The 22,038-nt window shown below is 37.1% G+C and overlaps 1 protein-coding gene across 5 annotated transcripts in view; it reads left to right on the top strand.

Annotated features, from left to right (window-relative positions):
- Window positions 1-22,038, top strand: part of LIN52 (lin-52 DREAM MuvB core complex component) — a 110,980-nt gene that overhangs the window by 15,429 nt on the left and 73,513 nt on the right. Inside the window, exon 6 of one of the 5 annotated variants that reach the window (XM_047864760.1) lies at window positions 665-2,543. The exons of the other annotated variants lie outside the window; for them this stretch is intronic. Coding sequence (XP_047720716.1) covers window positions 665-708 — 44 coding nt within the window. The 3' untranslated portion in view covers window positions 709-2,543. Of the gene's footprint in view, window positions 1-664; window positions 2,544-22,038 lie in introns of those variants that run through there. 5 annotated transcript variants of the gene reach the window in all.

The following is a 22,038-nucleotide window of genomic DNA, read 5'->3' on the forward strand; positions in this document are numbered from 1 at the left end:
CCTCGTTACCCTGTTTTATTATAGGTTGCCAAATGGTGGTTGTCTAATTCTGTCATTTTTTTGTTATTAGCTGGATACCTTCTATAAAGGACTTTATCAACTATTTACTATTACCTTGAAAGCTATTTATACAGAATGAATTATTCTTTCGCTATTTCCGTTTTTGGAACAGAGTTCCCTAAATATCAGTAAGGATTATTTTAATGGCTTTCCACAGAATGAGAAATTTGGTGTGGTTTGTTTTAGTTTTTGATCCACATAGTTAAAAACATTATTACTATTAAGTGTTTGTATTTCTCAAACTTAAGACTCTGGAGGTAGAGATTTGCAGTCACCTAACATAGCCACCTTAAGCACTAAACCAAAATTCTGAAACAAATGCTCATTTCTGCTATATGAGTCCCATGAGCACAGCTGAAATTTTTCAGAATTTTTTTTCTGGTTCAAAATTCAGCCTTATTTCAGTTTCTGTATCAGTGCTTTGCAACTTATTGTCATTTTCCCTGATCACAACAAATTAACTGACATACAGAAAATAGTTTTAAAATTTAGAATTGGAAAGATTTATATTGGTATGTATTGGACTTCTTGGGTATAGTCAATCTTTGTTTTATCATATATGGTGTATTTGCATAAAAACAAGATCTTTTTTTTGTCCTTACAGATTATTCATCTACTCTAAGGGTTGACATTTACTTGACACCCTAATCTGGTGTTTCGATGTCTCAATCCTCTTTCCTGCATTAATTGAGAGGATGACATGGATGAAAAATAAGCAGTAGGAACTGATGAATCCCCAAGGACCAGTGATCCTGTTTTCATGCAAATATCTGCACTGATAAAGATGATGGAAAGAAAAAAAATGCAAAAAATATTTGTCCTCAAAACATGATTGTTTGTCACTTCCCTAGGGCATTGTTAAATGTTAGTATAGAAATAATGTGTACCTTCTAGGGTTGATAGTAACTAGATTGTGTCTTTTGGAAGATGAACCATGCCCTTTGATTCGTTATGTGATTATGTCTCAGATAACCCTTTTGGTATGGAGATTTGGGAGTGTAGTAATTTTTTGTGTAGGCATTTATAGCTTGTCATGATAGAAGTCCCTTGGCTTCATTTGAGCAGTTAATTTATATGAAATTCTCATGGAATATATAGAAATATGAAAAATTGTAAACTACCTTACCATATAAAGAATTTATTTCTCTTCTTTCTGAGTTCAGTATCCCTCTTATTTTGCTGGTACTATTGCAGTCACCTAACCAGTCTCCCTACCTCTTAACCACTGCATTTCAGGCCATCTTGTTTACTCTTAATCAGATTAATTTTTCTAACGTATCACTTGTTTCTTTTGACTTTTGCTATTAGTCATTAGTAGTCCTTTACTGACCATGTGGTCAAATTCATACTCTAGAACGGCATTCAAAATTCTTTTCACTCTGGTCCTAGCTTAATGTCTAGTTTGCTTACTTACTTTTTCTCTACCAAAACACCATACACTGTTCCTGTTTGAAATAGTCACTCTTCCTGAAACACTTGCCCTTCTTAATTCTATCCATGCTATTCCTTTTTCTCAGAAAACTCCCCCTGACCTATTTCTAATGTTAGAACTTTTATTCGTCCTTCACTATTTAGACCCAAATTTACCCCTTTCATTAGTCGTTCATTCTCATTCCTGATCTGAAAAGGATCAGGCCTCTCATTCCTGGCCTCCTAAATTGCTCTTAAAACAGTTCATTTGTTTCATTCGTATAGTACTTCTACCACTTTGGGAGATTTTTTGTACATGTTTTATCCCTTAGATTGATTATAACTCTTTTAGGTAAGAGTCATAATTTGAGCTGTCTTTCTAGAGTACCTGGCATATAGTAAACGTGCATGTATTTGCACAGTAAAGAATTTGCATAGTAAGTATGCAAATAAATATGATTGAGTGAATGATAACTGCTGATGACTTCAAGTGAAAAGATGGAATTTCTCTAATGAAATCCATTGACTTAAAAGTGAAAAGGTGGAAGTCTCTGGAAATTGTTTTTTCTGGATAGTTGGAATTTTAGTGATAAGAAGTATTGTTTAAAGGTCTTGTAATGTCTGGAATTTTTCCTCTAATGGCTGGATGATCACATGTAGTAAAAATAAGATGAAGCTTATTGGTGATGATTTGGTTTTATCTTCTACTTGGACTTTAGTCCATCACTATTATTATCTGGACATGATCCTGATTTAGTCTTTTCAACAGTCCTTTGCTTGGACTGTTGGAACTAAGACCAGTGGAACTAGGGGCGCCTGGCTGGTTCGGTAGAGCATGCAACTCTTGATCTTGGGGTTGTAAATTTGAGCCCCATATTGGGTACAGAGATTACTTAAAAATAAGATCTTAAAAAAACAACAACAACAACAACAACAAACCAGTGGAACTATTGTGAATCCTATTGAACACTGGTTCTCAACACATGTTACCTTTTAAAAAATTTTTGTCTCTTGTCTCTGAAGGCTAGAATCCTTTTAGTAGTCCATGCAGATGAGCTAATTAATGGCTATATTCAAAATATTTTTAAATAGAATGTGAAAGTGGGAAAGCAAAGGATCATGCCATTTAAAACAATGCTAAAGCTTGGGACTCTGATGCATTTGTTCTTTTTTTTTCTTTTTTACATAACAGCTTTGTTGAGATGTAATTCACATTATACAATTCACTTATTTATATTGTACAGTTCAGTGGTTTTTAATATATTTAGAGTTGTGCAACTATCACCACATTTTATCTCCAGAAAGAAACCCTGTACCCATTAGCAGTCATTCCTCATTTACCCCCTAGGCCCACAGGTCTAGGCCACCACTAATCTACTTTCTGTCTATGAATTTACCTATTTTGGATATTTCATATAAATGGAATCATACAAATGTGGTCTTTGTGAATGATTTTCAGTGTTTATGTTATAGCATGGATCAGTACTTAGTTTCTTTTCATGGTCAAATAATATTCCATTCATAGATATATTTATCCACCGGTTATCCACATTATACTTATCCCCTACTTGATGGACATTGGATTTCTTCTATTTGACTAGTATGAATAATGCTGCTATAAACATTTACTTACAAGTTTTTGTGTGGATTTGCCTTTTTGTTCTCTTGGGCTTATAACTAGAAGTAGAATTTCTGAGTCACATGATAACTCTACATCTGACGTTTTGAGGAATTGTCAGACTGTTTTCCATACTGGCTGCACCATTTTACATTTCTACCAGCAGTGTATGAGGGTTCCAATTTCTCTATATGCTTTCCAGTACTTGTTTTTGTCTTCAAAAAATTATTATTCATCCTAATGAATGTGAAGTACTATCTTATTGTTTAGACTCATTGTTATTACATTTGACTAATAACTAATGATATTGAGCATGTTTTCATGTACTTATTGACCAGCTGTATATTTTTTTTTTTGGAGAACTGTTTATTTAAAACCTTTACCTATTTTTATTTGTTTTTATTTAAGTTTATTTATTTATTTTGAGAGAGACAGACAGCGTGAGATGAACTGTGAGATCATGGCAGAGCTGAAACCAAGAGTCGGACGCTTAACTGACTGAACCATCCAGGCTCCCCTAGATCCTTTACCCATTTTTAAATTGGATATATTTATTATTGAGTTGTGAGAGGGTTTTTTTTTTTTTTTAATGTTTATTTATCTTGAGAGAGAGAGAGAGTAGACAGTGAGCAGAGGAGGAAGGGCAGAGAAAGAGGGAGACAGAATTCCAAGTAGGCTCCACACTGTCAGCACAGAGCCTGATGCAGGGCTCAAACTCACAACCTGTGGGATCATGACTTGAGCCAATATCAGGAGTTGGATGCTTAGCCAACTGAGATACCCAGGCACCCCGATATTCTTTGTATAGTCTGAAAACAGGTCACTTATCATATATATGATTTGCAGAAGTTCTGTCTCATTTTGTGTGTTGTCTTTTTACTTTCTTGATGATGTCCTTTGAAGCACAAAATTTTCAAATTTTGTTTAAGTCTGGTTTATCTATTTTTGTTGTTGTCACTTGTATTTTGGTTTCATACCTAAGAAACCATTGCCTAATCCAGTGTTGTGAAGATTTATGCCTGTGTTTTCTTCTAAGAGTTTTATAGTTTTAACTCTTACATTTAGGTCTTTGATCCATTTTAGGTTAATTTTTTAGTATATGGTGTGAGGTAGGGATCCAAATTCATTGTTTTGCATGTGGATATATCCAGTTGTTTCAAACACCATTTGTTGAAAAGACTTTTCTTTTCCTATTGATTGTCTTGGCATTTTTGTCAAAAATCAGTTGGCCATAAATGTGAGGGTTTATTTCTAGACTCTTTGTTCTGCTTCCTTGATCTTATGTCTGTCCTTATGCCACTACCCCATTGATTTGATTACTGTAGTTTTGTAGTAAGTTTTGAAATTGGGATGTGTGAGTTTTCCAACTTTGTTCTTTTTCAAGATTGTTTCGGATACTCTGGGTCTCTTGAATTTCTATAGGAATTTTAACTTGTTGCAAAGAAGTCAGCTGGGATTTTGAGAGAGTGCATTGAATCTGTAGATTAGTTTGGGGAGTATTCCCATCTTAATAATATTAAGATGATAGCTGAATGTACTGTGTCTTTCTATTTACTTAGGTCTTTAATTTCTTTCAATAATATTTTGTAGTTTTTGAAATACAAGTTTTACATTTTGTTAATTCTCAAATATTTTATTTTTTGATGTTACAAATGTTATTGTTTTCCCTTTTTTTTAGTTTATTTATTTAGTAATTTCTATACCCCAATGTGGGGCTTGAACTCATGACCCCAAGGTTAAGAGTTGTGTGCTCCTCCGACTGAGCCAGCCAGGTGCCCCAATGTTATTGTCTTCTTAATTTCATTTTAATTTTCATTTGCTCATTAGTGCTTTATTTTTTTTTTCCAAGTTTTCATTTAAATTCCAATAAACATACAGTGTAGTATTAGTTTCAGGTGTAGAATTTAGTAATTCATTACGTAAATACAACACCTGGTGCTTATCACAAGTGCTCTTCTTTATACCCATCACCTGTGTAACCCATTCCTGCCCCGCCCCCTCCCCTCCGGCAACCCTCAGTTCTCTATAGTTAAGAGTGTTTCTTGGCTTGCCCCTCTCTTTTTTAACCCATGTTAATTTGTTTTGTTTCTAAAGCTCATTTGGTACTTTAGAGAAATACAGTTGACCTTTGAATAATGGGGCTTGGGTGTCAAACCTCTGTGCATTTGAATATCTCTGTATAACTTTGACTTCCCCAAAACTTAACTACTATTAGCCTACTGTTGACCAGAAGCCTTACTGATGAGATAAAATCAATTAACTCATATTTTTATGCTATATGTCTTATATACTGTATTCTACAATAAGGTAAGCTAGAGAAAAGAAAATATTAAGAAAATCATAAGGAGGAGAACAAAGGTACAAAGGTAGTACCAAAGAAAAACTTCTGCCTCCAAGCCATCCTGTGGTATAGTAGACTTCTCTATCCTCGAGGCATATTATTTTTGAAAAAAATGGCCATTTATATCTAGAAACTGTTTCCCATCTAGATAAAATTCTAAAGAACAGTTAGCTCTGTTCTTTACATTTTTTATTTTAATCTGAAGGAAGAGAAGGAGAGCAAAACTGGCTCTTACAGTCTGGGTATTCTTCTTTGTGGCCTGACAGAGATAGTTGTCTGGCTTACTTTGTAAGGCCTGTTCAGTCTCCCTCTATAATAGAAGTTAAATTAACTGCATGCAGTTGATTGATTGAGGAGGAAAATTGTCTCGCCTTTAACCTCTAGATGGCAGCATGAGTCTTACTGTACTACCAGCTTTAACTCTACTCCCATTTCTTGAGCTGGGTTTCTGATTTAGGTAAAAAATTCTTGTGACTTTACCAGACTATTTGCGTAACTTTTGTTGATGCCTTGCTTGATTTTTTTAGCTTTTTGTTTTTCCTTTTCATCTCCCTATTTTTTGAATCCCTTTTTAAAGCAACATATTTCTGATGCTCAGAGTCCTTTAGATTCTCCATCGTCAGAAAGAATATTTTGTTTTTGATTAAGGAGATTGGTAGAAAAAAATTCTAAAAATGTGGTAGTTTAATTCAGTAGCTTTTGTATCTGGACATAATTCCCTCAGAATAGGCTCAGTTGTCTCATCTCAGCTTCTCTTGTTCTGTCCTTTGAACTTGCAGGTTGCTGTGTGATATTAGATAATGTCTTACTAAGTTAAGGTGGGAATATTGGCTAAAATTGAGGAAATGAACTTGGACTCTTTAGTTGTTTTTCAAGAAGAATTTAATTGTTTTAAGAAAACTTTCAAATATTTAGTCATTTTGAGTGATAAGATAATCTCAAAAGAATGGAGTATTCGGCAACTCTTTGAGTGCCAACTTCGTGCAAGGCTCTGTAGGGGATGTGAAGTTAAATAAGACATAATTACTGCCCTTGTACAGATTAAAATCTAGTAGGAAAAGGAGATAAGACAATTAAGTAAATGATTGTTAATAGAAGGTAGAGGAGATAAGCTCCGTTAAGAGTACAAAGACCTATGGGCTGGGGGAGAAGAGGGCAATTATATTAGATTGTTACAGGAATGACAGATATATTTCATTTTGTATGTTAACATGGATTGGTTAGTAAGGATTGTCTAGGGCCATAGAATTGAGGATTTCGAGAAGGAGCCTGGAGTCAGAGAGACAACTTAGTGTTGTCTGCTGTGGACAAGGGGAAGGGGTGTAGTAGTATTTGCTGTTTCTGGAGCATTGAAAATAGACCTTAAAGAACACATAGGAGCTTTTTAGGTGGGAGTGAGAAGGGGCCATATTCCAGGTGGAGTGAATATTCAGAGCGAAACAGTTTGAGAAGCAGCTGTGCTCAGGGGATGGTGGGAGTGATCTAATCTGTTTTTTTTTTTTTTTAACGTTTATTTATTTTTGAGACAGAGAGAGACAGAGCATGGACGGGGGAGGGTCAGAGAGAGAGGGAGACACAGAATCGGAAACAGGCTCCAGGCTCTGAGCAGTCAGCACAGAGCCCGACGCGGGGCTCGATATCACATACTTCGAGATCGTGACCTGAGCTAAAGTTGGACGCTTAACCGACTGAGCCACCCAGGCGCCCCTAATCTGGTTTTTAAGAAGCCCAGGTTACATCAAGGTCCATAAGAACTAAAACAAGGAGGGAGATAGGGGCTGGATTGAGGCGGACCTTGAATTCTAGGGGATGAGGAGTTAGGCTTATAGGTAATGGGAACATGTGAAAAGTTCTTTAAAAGGTATTTTAATGGCTATAACATTAACTGTGTGTTCATTATAGATGGTTTATAGAGACACTTAGCTAAAAGAGACTTTACCATAAATCTGTTACTGTAAAGATAAAAAAGAAAGTAAGAATTATAGCCTCACCACTATGCAGTAACCACTTTTAACATTTTGATGTGTTTTTTTGCCCCACTCTTCTCTTTGTGTGTGGATGTCATGTATGTTTCTGCTTGTGCCCATACATATACACAGACTTGCTTTTTAACATAACTGAGACTATAGTATATGTATATAATTTTAGCCTATGCATTTTAAAAATTTATTCTATCTTAAGCATTTTTCTGGGTCATTAAAAATTCTTCACTGAAGATCTCTGAGTAGGGAGTTCACTTGGTTAGGAGGCATTGGTGCACAGGATGGAATGGAATAGTAGAGACAGGAGGCTGGAAACTACTGTGGGAGTTCTGCAAGAAGACTTGAGGCCTTGAATGAATGGTGGCAGTGAGAATGGTGAGAATGCAGAGAAGTACACTGGCAGGAGATGTTTCAGCTGTATCATTTCCAGCACTAGGTAACTGGATGGATGGACCTGAGGGGGTAAGCTGAAGTTAGAGCCTACTGTGATGCTTTGAGCCTGACTAATTACAGGGACTTCAGAAGAAGGAGAAAGATCCAGCTAAAGAAAAACATCACCTAACTCTTCTACAGGTCCCTTAGGAAGCAGGTACCTTAATCTTTTTTTAGATATAAGTAACATCCATTTTTATAGGTGGCTGTTTTTAGTAGAGTGACAGCAGTGCTCCTATCTAATGTTTGGGCAACAAGTACTGTTTTGAATAGATATTTTTATCTCAGGGAAATCAACACGTGAAACAGGGTTCTGAATCCATAACTTCAGAAATGGATTTGTGGATTTCCTCTACAGTACTCATTGGCAGGTGATCGGCCTCTGTGTTAAATAAATTACTTGTGTATACTTTTCTTCCACAGTAGTGCTGTTTTACTCACTTAGCTTGCCTGTAGTTATTCAGGAAATTGGTAAGGCTTTATATATAGTTGAGGTCCAAATCTTTGGATTCTGGAAATAAATTTCAGAAGTTTAAATTTGAAATAACATGGTGACTGCACTTACCGTGGTGAGCATAGTATAGACTTGTCAAATCACTGTGATGTACACCTGAAACTGATATAACATTATATGTCAACTATACTTCAAAAATAAAGAACTATGTTTAAAATAACAATAATCGGCCCCAAATATTTGATGTTGACACATCTATTAATTACAGCTATATTTGGATTATATCAGCAACAGGGTCAGTTCCTCCCAGAAGTGAAGACAGCATTTTACATGTAACTGGAAGTTTGTGGGATCTCTGACAGAGAGGGAAATACACTGCCAAATTGTCTTCTAGAAAGGCACTTCCTACCCATACATCCCTGTGAACACCACATATTTTAATTTTTAAAGTCACTGCTAATTTGGAATTTGGTAGGCAAAATATTAGTGTCTTATTTTAATGTTTATGTCTTCACTTGTAAAGATGAATTTTTTTTTAATGTTTCTTAAATAATCTGTTGAAAGGGAAATTCAAGAAGGTATAAATTTAAATTATTTTAACCTGAAAAATAAAGCCAGGGAACTTGATTCAAAAGCACCTTAAAGACAGTGCTGTAATCCACATTTCTCAAATACCAAATGAAATTCATCTTTGTTTTCTTTGTTTTGGGCACTGCCCTGCTATTCACCATTGTCATTAGCATGGCATCCTATTTAGGTAGTAATACAGTATAAAATCTAGAAATCCCACTTTGAAGGGATCAAGGTTATTCCTCATAATTAGAAATTGTCAGTTTAGCCTTAAGTATTTTGTTTTTAAAAATGTATTATGATAATGGGAAATAAAACATGCCATTATTTCTCATTCTTCTCTTGGTTAACAAATTAGGATACACAAAGCCTCAAATTGCCTTTAAGGTTTATAAGCATTCATATATTTTATCCATTAGTCAAGTTATTTTATAAACCCAACATTGCCTCTGAAATGGCTTTACACACAAAGAGGATTTTACCATAAAATGCTTGTGGTATTTTATTCTCTTCAGATTTGGGGGGAGGGAGAGGGAGGCAAGGATAGAGGAAAGAAAGCAGGGCATACATTAATTTGGATGGGATTGGTTTTAAAGTAGCATTCTGTATAATTCTACTACCTACAAAATGTATGGTAGGGAAGATATACATAGTGAAACAATTTAAAGTTCAACATTAAGGGAATAACCAAGTGAATTATAGTACATCTACACAGTATAAGACAGTGTAGCTGTTAAAAATGTTAAAGTATTAAAGAGAATTTAAGTACAGAAAATTGCTCATTATATGTAAGGATAATTGTGTGTGAAAAAATGATAATACAAAACACAAAATCAAGTTGTTTTTTTAAAATTCTTTTTTGCTTTTTGTTTTGTTTTATTTTGTTTTAAGAACATGGATGTAGACAGATGATGAGAAGGAAATATACCAATGTATTCTCTGTTTTGTTTGTTTTTCTGTCCCAGAGGAAGAGACATTTATTCTGTCCCATAAGCACCAGAAATACACCAAAAATGTTTTAATGGCTATCTTGAGTGACTTTTTTTGTGTTTAAAAATTTTCTGAATTTTCCTTATTGCCCACAATGAACACTCTTCTGTTTAGAAAAATTTAATTTAAAAAAAAATTTTTTTTAATGTTTGTTTATTCTTGAGGGAGGGAGAGAGACACAGAGTGTGAGTGGGGGAGGGGCAATGAGAGAGGGAGACACAGAATCTGAAGCAGGCTTCAGGCTCTGAGCTGTCAGCACAGAGCCCAACACAGAGCTCAAACTCACAAGCTGTGAGATCATGCCCTGAGTCAAAGTCAGGTGCTTAACTGACTGAGCCACCCAGGCGCCTTGAAAAACTTTAAAAAATAGAGAAAAATTATTCTATTCTAGAAACAAAATTATAGTTAACTTGAAAGTTACTTGAAATCTCTTGATTTCCTGTGCAGTTAAAAACTTAAACTCTTTTATGGACTGTTTCTAAATAAAAATGACTGGATCCATTAATGACAATTGGTCATTTTAAGTAAGTGACATATAGAAAGGAGAAAGTTGTGATACTTCATTTCCCATCCTTAGCATGTTCTTCCGAAAGTAGAAATTTGGGAATAAATAGAGTAGTAACTTGCTGGGTCAAGGGCAAGAGATGACCTAATTGGCAAAGAGGCATCTTTTCATAAGCAAACATTGGCCAACATTTTGTCCACCTGTATGCTTTCAGCCCTTCTTTCTTGTAGTTAGAAAACTATATTTCTTAGTATTAACTACTCAGTAGGAACAAAGACCTGTTTGAGTGTATGTCAGTCTTAAATGAAATTGCAGCTCTTTGGTTGGGAAGTAAAATGAGACCTCAGATTCAGGATATGAAAATATTCCAGGGGCGCCTGGGTGGCTCAGTTGGTTGAGCGTCTGACTTCAGCTCAGGTCATGATCTCACATCACAGCTTGTGAGTTCGAGCCCCGTGTCAGGCTCTGTGCTGACAGCTCAGAGCTTGGAGACTGCTTTGGATTCTGTCTCCCTCTTTCTCTGCCCCTAAACCACTTGCATTCTGTCTCTGTCTCTCTCAAAAATAAACAAACATTAAAAAAAATTAAAAAAAAATTCCACTGTGACAATTTTTGTTCTTTAATAAACTTTTTATTTTACTTAAAATTAAAAAAAAATTATAATGTTTATCTTTGAGAAAGAGAGACAGAGTGTGAGTGGGGGAGGGGCAGAGAGAGACAGAGACACAGAATCCGAAGCAGGCTCCAGGCTCTGAGCTGTCAGCACAGAGCCTGACTCAGGGCTCAAACCCACGAACCATGAGATCATGACCTGAGCCAAAGTCAGACGCTTAACCGACTAAGCCATCAGGCACCCCTAAAAAATTTTCTTTAAGTTTATTTATTTATTTTTGAGAGAGAGAGAGAGAGCATGAGCACTAGTGGGGTGGGGCAGAAAGAAAGGGAAAGAAAATCCCAAGCAGGCTCTGAGCTGTCAGCACGGAGCCTGATGTGGGGCTCAGACTCACGAACTGCGAGATCATGACCTAATCCAATATCAAGAGTCAGACGCTTAACCAACTGAGCCAAGTAGGTGCCCCTAATAAACTTTTTAAAATGGAAGTATAATATACATACAGAAAAGTACATAAATTATAATTTACTGCTTAACGAATGTTCATAAAATTAGTATTTCCATGTAGCCACAACCCAGAACAGATGAAGAAATGGAACTTCTCCGGGGCACCTGGGTGGCTCTGTTGGTTGAGCTTCTGACTCTTGATTTCAGCTCAGGTCATGATCTCTCAGTTCATGCGTTCCAGCCCCATATTGGGCTCTGCATCCCGCTTGGGATTCTCTCTCCCTCTCTCTCTGCCTCTCCCCTGCTCCGTCTCTCATTCTTTCTCAAAATAAGTGAATAAACTTAAAAAAAGAGAGAGAAATGGAATCTTTCTACTATGTAAAGCCTTCTTCATTCCTCTTCCAGTGACTACCTGCCCCTTCCCCAAAGGCAAGCACTATTACATAATATCGTGAAAGAATTTTGTTTTTGAACTGTATGTAACTGAAATTACAAGTTACATACTCTTTTGTGTCTGGCCTCTTATTTATTTTCATTACTGTGTAGTATACCACTGCAAGGATACAACACAGTGTTTTCAAGCTGCTGACCATGAACATTTGGAGTGCTTCCAGCTTTTGGTAATTATAAATAAATACTCTGAGCATTCATGGTATATGCCCCTTTTTGGTATATGCATTTTTGTTGTATATATAACTAGGAGTAGAATTGCTGGGTTATGGGTATAGATATATTTAGATTTAATAGATACTACTTCCAAACAGTTTTCCAAAATGGTTATACCAGTTTACAAGCCCATTGGCAATTTCAGATGCTCCAAATCCTTATTAACAGGCATATTCTCAAGCCTTTTAAATTCTAACCATTCTAATAGGTAGAATGGCATCTCACTGTATCTTTAATTTGCATTTCCCTAATGATCAATGAGGGTGAGCACCTTTTCATATGTTCGTTGGTCATTTGGATAACCTTTTCAGTGAAGTGTTTCATATCTCTTGTCTTTTAAAAATTGATTTGCAAGTATTGCTAACATATCCCAGATATGCATTCTTGTCAGTTACATAAATTACAAATATTCCTCTCTGAGCAAAAGCATAAGAGACTCTTAAAAACTGAGAACAAACTGAGGGTTGATGGGGGGTGGGAGGGAGGGGAGGGTGGGTGATGGGTATTGAGGAGGGCACCTTTTGGGATGAGCACTGGGTGTTGTATGGAAACCAATTTGACAATAAACTTCATATATTGAAAAAAAATAAAAATAATGTTGACTTTAAAAAAAAAGAAAAAGAAAAAAATATTCCTTTCTATGGCTTGCCTTTTGATTTTCTTTTTCTTTTTTTTTAATATTTATTTTATTTTTGGGGCGAGCGCAAGTGGGGGAGGGGCAGAAAGAGGGGGACAGAGCATCTGAAGCAGGCTCTGCGCTGACAGGCTGACAGCAGTGAGCCCGACGTGAGGCTCAAACACACAAACCGTGAGATCATGACCTGAGCTGAAGTCGGACACTCCACTGACTGAACCACCCAGGTGCCCCTGCCTTTTGATTTTCTTTCTTTTTTATTTTTTTTCTTTTTTTTTTTAAATTTTATTTTTTATTTTTTAAAATTTACATCAAAATTAGTTAGCATATAGTGCAACAATGATTTCAGGAGTAGATTCCTTAGTGCCCCTTACCCATTTATCCTATCCCGCCTCCCACGACCCCTCCCGTAACCCTCAGTTTGTTCTCCATATTTATGAGTCTCTTCTGTTGTCCCCCGCCCTGTTTTTATATTATTTTTGTTTCCCTTCCCTTATGTTCATCTGTTTTGTCTCTTAAAGTCCTCATATGTATGAAGTCATATGATTTTTGTCTTTCTCTGACTAATTTCACTTAGCATAATACCCTCCAGTTCCCTTCACGTAGTTGCAAATGGCAAGATTTCATTCTTTTTGATTGTCGAGTAATACTTCATTGTATATATATATATACCACATCTTCTTCATTCATTCTTCGATGGACATTTGGACTCTTTCCATACTTTAGCTATTGTTGATTATGCTGCTATAAACATGGGGGTTGCCTTTTGATTTTCTTCATGGTATATTTTAATGAACCGAAGTTTGTTTTTTCCTCCCAATTTTATATTTTGTCAAGTTTCAAATCTCTTTAAAATATTTCAAGAATAGTACGATACTTACAATACCCTTCACCTATTCACCGTTTAACATTTGCTTTGTTTTTCCACATATAATTTTAAGTTTATTTTTTTATTCTTGATCTGTTTGAGAGCTAGCTGCAGACACTATGACACCTCATAAATACTTCAGTACTATTTTAAAAGAGTGAGGAGGGGCGCCTGGGTGGCGCAGTCGGTTAAGCGTCCGACTTCAGCCAGGTCACGATCTCGCGGTCCGTGAGTTCGAGCCCCGCGTCAGGCTCTGGGCTGATGGCTCGGAGCCTGGAGCCTGTTTCCGATTCTGTGTCTCCCTCTCTCTCTGCCCCTCCCCAGTTCATGCTCTGTCTCTCTCCCAAAAAAAAAAAAAAAGAGTGAGGATGTTCTCTTATGTATCTGCCATATAATTAACACACTCAAAAATTTGACATAATACAATATGATTATCTGACATATAATCCATATTCATATTTCTCCAATTTAAACAGAAGTTTTGAATTTTAGTGTAGTTCAGTCTAGCGGTATTTTCCTTTTTTGTTAAGCCACCCCTGTCATTTTAATTTGGATTGTGATAATGTCAAAGCTGCAGTATCTTAGAAATAAATATTAAATTAATAGTGTGACTTGGGCTGGCTGAATTCTTTTCTTCCCCTACTTCTTCCTCACGAGAATACCAGACTATCATTATTGGTTACATGATGGAAAAAATTCAAATGGACAAAGCGAACGTATGTTTTCTGCAACTCACTGGTTTCCTGATTTGATGTGTAAGTTTTCTGAAAACCTTATTGAGTGGTGCATTTTTAAATGTGTTATCACTTGTCATGTGAAAGTCCTTGGAAAACCGCTTCTCTTGAAAAACCAAAGCATTTTTAACTGTTGACTAACTTGAGCACTATATGACAAAAAAACTTGCATAGTGATCGAATAACTGAGTTGATGTGTATAATTATTTTAGAATTGGAAAGGAAAGGATAAGGAAGATTTTAATTTCACGTTAGTAATTAAAACTTGGGTACCACTTAAATATATAAGCAGAAGACATCCTTTTGTATGTGTGTGGAAACCATTATGGGTAGTGATATAAGAAATATAGAGTGAATTCATCATATAAAATGGAAATAGAACATCTAAGCAATGGAGAATTACTAGAATAGAGAAAAGTTGTTTGGGTGGGATGTGGAAACCATAGGGAATTATACTGGAACCATTGATTTCAGTTGGATAATGAATGACTTAGATGAGGGCTGTGCTTATAGACCTTACAGTTTGACCCTGAATGGGCAATCTACCCTGTGCAGTGGATTATATTTAGAAACAGTGGAGTCTACTAGATAGGTTTCTTCTGAGAAATAGTTTTAAACATTAAAAAAAAAAAAAAAAAACTTCATGGGGATTGGAACTACATCGTGGGAAAATGAATCTTTGTCTCATTCCCCAGTCATCTAGAAAGAAAAGCCAACATGACAAGGGAACTGCATTGCTGTGAAGATGCCTGAGGAAAAAGAGCTTGTCTGGGCATCTTTGTTGTGAAGGTTTAGGTTATCACTGAAGCACTATACACAATCTATAGTGGCTCACTGTCCAGCATAGTTTTTCTTTTTCAGTTCTTAGGCCTTTTGTAGAAATGAATATATTGTAACTAAAGTAAAACATGTGAGCAATGACTTTAAGTCCCTGTTTCATGGTTCCAAACATGTACCCTGGGAAATTAGTATAATCATTGGCATCACTGTGGATTTTTTGTGAGGTTTGTTTTTAAGAAGTTCTTAAGTCAGATCCAAGGAATTATATCTGTATTTGATAGGTTGAAAAGTATAAGTTTGGTTTAAAGAAAGGTTTGGGAGAGTATACTGTCTTATTGTAGTGAACAACTTGTAGGAATTGCTTTTTCAAAATATAGCTTAAGAAGGGCCTCTATTTAAGGAAACTAAGGCTAGTAGAAAAAAATGATGGCCTGAGAATAATATAAGGGAAAAAACATTAACTTGGAAATAAGTAGGTAGGAGCCAGATGATAAATAGCTAACAGGTGAGAGCAATATAGTGATTAAGAGCTTGGGTTCTGGGGGTCATACAGATTTATTATGGACCTCAGTCTACCACTTAGGCAAGTTACTTAACTTTCTAAGCCCTAGTTTCTTCATTTGTAGAATGGAGATAATAACCTTAGAACTGTGGTTCTCAAACTTCTTGGAGTCAGGACTTTTTTTTTTAAGTTTATTTTTTTATTTTGAGAGAGAGACAGCTCAAGTGGGGAGGGGCAGAGAGAGGGGGAGACAGAGAATCCCAAGCAGGCTCTGTGCTGCTAATGCAGAGCCCCACACAGAGCTTGAACTCATGAAACCACAAGATCATGACCTGAGCCAAAACCAAGAGTCTGATGCTTAACCAACTTAGCCACCCAGGTGCCCCATGGACTTCTTTAAACTCTTAAAAATTCATGGTGACCCCAAAGAGCTCTTGTGTGTGTGTGTGGGGGGGTGGGGTTAGGTGTATATTTACTGTTGCAGAAATTAAAACTGAGAAAATTTAAAAGTATTTATTAATGGGAGCGCCTGGGTGGCTCAGTCAGTTGAGCATCGAACTCTTGATTTTGGCTCAGGTCATGATCCCAGGGTTGTGGGGTTGAGCCCCATATTGGGTTCTGCACTGAGTGTGGAGCCTGCTTAAGATTGTCCTCCCCCTCCCCCTCTGCCCTTCTCCCCCTTTGTGCTCTCTTTCTCTCTTAAAAATTGTATGTTTTAATTTTTAATATTTTTTACCATTTATTTATTTTTGAGAGACAGAGAAAGACAGAGCATGAGTAGGGGAGGGGCAGAGAGAGGGAGACACAGAATCAGAAGCAGGCTCCAGGCTGTCAACAAAGAGCCTGATGCAGGGCTCAGACCCACGAACAGTGAGATTATGACCTGAGCCAACTTAGTTGGCACTCAACCAACTAAGTCACCCAGGTGCCCCTAAAAAAATTTTTTTTAATTAATGAATTTTAAAATAGGAATAAATCCATTACATATTCACATAAATAACATTTTTATGAAGAATAACTATTTTCCAAACAAAAAATATTGAGAAGAGTGTGCCATTTTTGTATTTTTTCCAATTTCTTTACTGTCAGCTTGATGAAAGCTTGAAAAAAGATTTTCATATCTGCTTCTGCTTTCATATGTTGGGTAAGCTCTAGAAAACTTCATTGGTCACTTGTGAGAGAATGAGTGAAAAAGGCATCTTAGTATTGTACATATAGGTTTGGGTTCATGGACTCCCTGAAAGATGCTTAGCGATCCCTAGGATCCTTAGGAGTTTCCTGACTACACTTTCAGGGCTTTTACGTCAGAGTGTTGTTTTTATGATTTGACACAATATTGTTTATAAAAACCTTAGCGTAGTGTTGGCACTTAAAAAGTGCTTAAAAACTATTAATTGTTATCATTATGGGAGCATATGGGAAATTTTGTGTGATCATATTTACATTCTTAAAAATATGTCTTTGCCAACACGGTAGAAGATGGATTGGTAATAAAAGGAATAAGATAGAGACAGAGAAACAAGTTAGGTTTCTTTAATAAGCCAGACTAAAATGGTAAGCCCTTGAACTAAGATAGTGGAAATGAAAAATGAAGGATAGCTCCTAGAAATTTGAGTTAGTAGAATGGAAAGTCTTAGTGATTGATTGGTTATATTGGGGTCAGGGAATTCTGGTCAGTAAGAATGAGGAGTCAAGAATGACTCTTAGTGTATACCTTAAATTTGCACACTGATATTGTCAGATATATTTCAGTTTTTTAAAAAAATGACTCAGGTTTCTGGCTTGGATAAATATAGGAAGAAGATCACCTTTGAGAAGAAAGATGGGAGAGTTCAGTTGTTTAAGGGTATGTATAGTCAATTTAGGAGGACATATGCAGGAGATAGTTAAATATGTGGATCTAGTGCTCAGGAAATAGAGTTTTGAATATCATAAGCTTATAAATTCTAGTTAAAGCCATTAGTGAGAAGATCACCCAGGAGGGATATGTGATGTTAGGACTCTGGTGTGGTAGGCAGACTGAGATGGTCTCTCTGATCCCTGCTGCTTGTATTTATGCCCTTGCATGATCTTATTCTTTTGACTGTGGGCTGGATCCACTGACAGCAAAAATGGTGGAATGCTGCTTCTGTGATTAAATTACAAAAAGGCCATAACTTCTGTCTTGTCCCTCATTCCCCTTTTAAAGAAGCAAGATGCCATGTTGTGAGTATGGAGAGAAAAACTGGCTTGGGAATTGTAAGAGCCTGGACATTGGAAACAGACTTCTTCTAATACTTACTAAAACTTGACAAGTTATCTCTCTAACCTCATTTTCCTTGTCTTTAAAATGGAGTTAATTATATCTTCTTAGGTTGTTGAGAGGATTAGATTGGATGATGATTATAAAATGCCCAGTATGAATCTTCATGACCTTGGATCTGGTTACAGATTCTTACATATGACACCAAAAATACAAGCAACAAAGTAAAAAATAGATAAATTGGACTTCATTAAAGTTAAAGACATTTGTGCATCAAAGGACATTATCAAGAAAGTGAAATGACAACCCACAGAATGGGAGAAAAGTTTTGTAAATTATATATCTGATAAGAGGCTAGTATCTACAATATATAAAGAACTTTTACAACTCAACAACAAAAAGACAATCCAATTAAAAGATAGGCAAAGGACTCGACATTTCTCCAAAGAAGATACACAAATGGTCAATAAGCACATAAAAAGATGAACATCATTAGTCATTAGGGAAATGCAAATCATGGCCATAGTGGGATATCATTTCACACCCACTAAGATGGCTATAATAAAAATAGTTTAAAAAAAATTTTTTTTTTACATTTATTTATTTTTGAGAGACAGAGAGAGACAGAGCACAGCAGGGGAGGGGCAGAGAGAAAAGGAGACACAGAATCTGTGAGCAGCCAGTTGATGCAGGCTCCAGGCTCCGAGCTGACAGCACAGAGCCCAACGCGGGGCCCGAATCCACAAACCATGAGATCATGACCTGAGCCAAAGTCGGACGCTCAACCGACTGAGCCATCCAGTCGCCCCAAAAATAGTTTTTTTAAAAACAGAAAATAACAAGTGCTGGCAAGGATATGGTGAAATTAGAACCCTCATACATTGCTGGTGGAAATGTAAAATGATGTGGCCACTGTGGAAAGTTGGTGGTTCCCTAAAGGTTAAACATAGAATTAGTGACCTAGCAATTCCACTATTAGATATATACCCAGTAGAATTGAAGACAAGACCTCAAATACTTGTACCTGTATGTTCGTATCAGTACTATTCATGTTAGCTGAAAGGTGGAAACAAGCCAAATGTCTGTTAACAGATGAGTGGATAAGAAGCACAATATAGTATATATACACAAGGGAATATTATTCAGCCATAAAAGTGAAGTACTGATACATAGTACAACATGGATGAATTTCAAAAACATTGTACTAACCAGGAAGCCAGACACAAAAAGATCACGTGTTGTATGATTCCATTTATATGAGACATCCTGGGTAGGTAAACCCATAGAGACAGAGCAGATTGGTGGTTGCCAATCAGGAGAAAGGACAGGAGATGAGGGGGAAATGGGGAGTGATTGCTTAATGTATACAAGATTTTCTTTTGGAATGATGAAGATGTTTTAGAATTTGATATAGGTGGAGGTTACACAATATTGTGAGTATACTAAATGCCATTGAAATGTACACTTAAAAATTTCACATTAAAGCAGTTTTAGCTCCAGGGGTAGTTGGGTGGCTAAGTTGGTTAAGCATCCAACTTCTTTTTTTTTTTAATTTGTTGTCAAATTGGCTAACATACAGTATGTGCAGTGTGCTCTTGGTTTTGGGGGTAGATTCCTGTGATTCATCGCTTGTATACAACAACAGCCAGTGCTCATCCCAGCAAGTGCCCTCCTCAATGCCCATCATCCATTTTCCCCTCTACCCCTGCCCCCCTCCCCCCTCCCCCCATCAACCTTCAGTTTGTTCTCTGTATTTAAGAGTCTCTTATGGTAAAGCATCCAACTTTTGATGTCCACTCAGGTCATGCTCTTATAGTTCAGTTCATGAGATCAAGCCCTGCATTGGGGCTTGACACAGCAACTCTGTGTCAGGAGCTAGGGTCAAAGATTAAATATTAGAACAAAAGATGCTCCTAGGGTTCGTACCACTTAGGAAATCACAAGAGTTTTAGGAGCCCTGTGCCAGGAAGCAGGGGCAGAGAATTTGTTATTATCTCACATTCATACAGCATATATTTATTGTGTACTTTCAGGGTACTGTGCTAGGTACCAAGGACTTAGCAGTAAATAAGACAGAGATGGTTCCTGCTGTCACACAGCTAACATTCTAGTAGAAAAGGCAGTACACAAATAATTGTTGGCTGAAAAATTGTCTTAACCACACTCTGGGGCAGGGGTCAAGTGGGCAGTGATCGTTCTCCTGAGAAAAAGGTAGTTAAGTATGAAGAATGAGTTGGAGTTAATTGAGTGAAGGAAAGGGAGATGAAGGAAATTAAGTGAAGGAAAGGGAAGGAGCATAGTGCCTTTGCAGAACTGAAAGAAGGCTAATATGCCTGGAGTTCAGACAGTGACTGCTGAGAGAGACAAAGGCTGTATCACGTAAGACTTCTCAGGTTGTAGTAAGGATTTTGGATATTATCTTAAGAACGCTGGGAAGTCACTGAAGGGCTTAAACAAGCCACATTCTGGGGACACCAAGTAGGATGTCATTGCAGTAGCCAAGACTAATACCTAGAACCAGGGTACAGATAGTGGTCAGGGAGATAAGTCATTGAATTTGAGAGTAATTTAGGACAAAGTCTTGATTGATTGCCTGTGGGACATGAGAGAGGAAAGAGAGGTGTCAGGGTTGAGTCCCAGATTTCTCCCTTGAGCATGTAAGTCACTGGCATGTAAGGACCATTGGAAGGCTTTCACTTCAGGCTGAGATGAAATAGCAGGGACTAGATTCACCTTCCTTCCCACCTGAGACAATTTTTTTAAGTGACAAAATTTATGAAACAATGGTTTTATGACACTGACATCAGGCAACAAAGGACAGTGATCTCTGAAAGGTAAGAAGTAAATGCAGTTGAGCCCCATGATTGTCCCAACTCACTGCTGTGAGAGTTTCCACATTGCGGTGCAGGGAGGGGGAATCCGGGCAGAGGTTGGCAGACTCCCTGAGTTGAAGACACAGAGCTAAGAGTCTGGAGAGACCCAAACAGCCGGCGTTCACAGGAGAGAGTTGTAGAAAGGTGAAAGCTGCACAGGAGCTCTGGAGAGCTGCAGAGGGTCCTCCTAGAGTCTTCAGCTGAGTACCAGTCAGTGCGTTCATGCAAGGAAACGACTTGAGGCTGAAGAGAGGACCATCCCAAGGGATTAGGGGCAACAGTGGCTGGCACCACAGGCCAGTACAAGTGCCTACGCCTACCAGCCACACTGACAAAAATCTCATGATTCACAGAACTCAGAAGAGTTTTGCCTCAGTAGTAGTGAATACAATTGTCAAAACTTCCCAGACGATACACTTCAAGTATGTGCAGTTCATCATATATGAATTACATCTCACCAAAATTTTTTAAATTTTTAAAAAATGTCTGTTATTTTGGAGAGAGAGAGTCTGAGCATGCGTGAGTGGGAGAGAGGCAGGGAGAGAGGGGGAGAGAGAGACAGAGAGAGAGAGAGAGAGAGAGACACAGACTCCCAAGCAAGCTCTGCACTGTCAACACAGAGCCCAACTCGGGGCTCAGTCTCAAACCATGAGATCGTGACCTGAGCCAAAATCAACAGTTGGAGGCTTAACCAACTAAACCACTCAGGCGCCCCAGCTTCTTATTCTTAAGTATACTGGTTTCTTTGCCTATTGAGGCCATTCTACAACAGATAACCAGCTCAGATCTTATACCCATCATGCAGTGCGCTTTGTTAAATACCACTCTTATGTGCTTTTCCTGGGTTCTGGTAATCTTGAGTGTATGCCTAGTGTCCGCTTAGAATTCCTAAATGCAGCAGTGTTTCTGAGATTTGGAGGATAACCAAGAATAAAATTTGTTTGTGTTTACAAAGTGACATTTAAAAAAAAGTAAAGACAGTTTTCTGGTCTTAAAGATCTCAGTTTGGGGTTTCTTATGCTTTTCAAAATAATATCAGTGTGGGGAAAACAGCTTCTAAAATGTAAAAGCCCTGCTGGATTTTAAGATAAAAGTGGTTTTACAGCACTGTAGAGAGATTAGAGAAACGGAATGTGTAAAGTGCTTAGCACAGGTGTAAGTGAAGCAAATAAAGTGTAGTGCTTATGATTTAACTACATACATGTTAGATGTCAAAGACTGTAAGAACGAGAGATATCGCTTATCTGACTGAAAATAATTGTTAAAGCCATGGAGTTTGTTTTGTTTTGTTTTTTGGAGTATGTATTTTTAAAAGTT

The sequence above is a fragment of the Prionailurus viverrinus genome, chromosome B3 (assembly GCF_022837055.1).
Source record: "Prionailurus viverrinus isolate Anna chromosome B3, UM_Priviv_1.0, whole genome shotgun sequence".
NCBI classification, from domain to species: domain Eukaryota; kingdom Metazoa; phylum Chordata; class Mammalia; order Carnivora; family Felidae; genus Prionailurus; species Prionailurus viverrinus.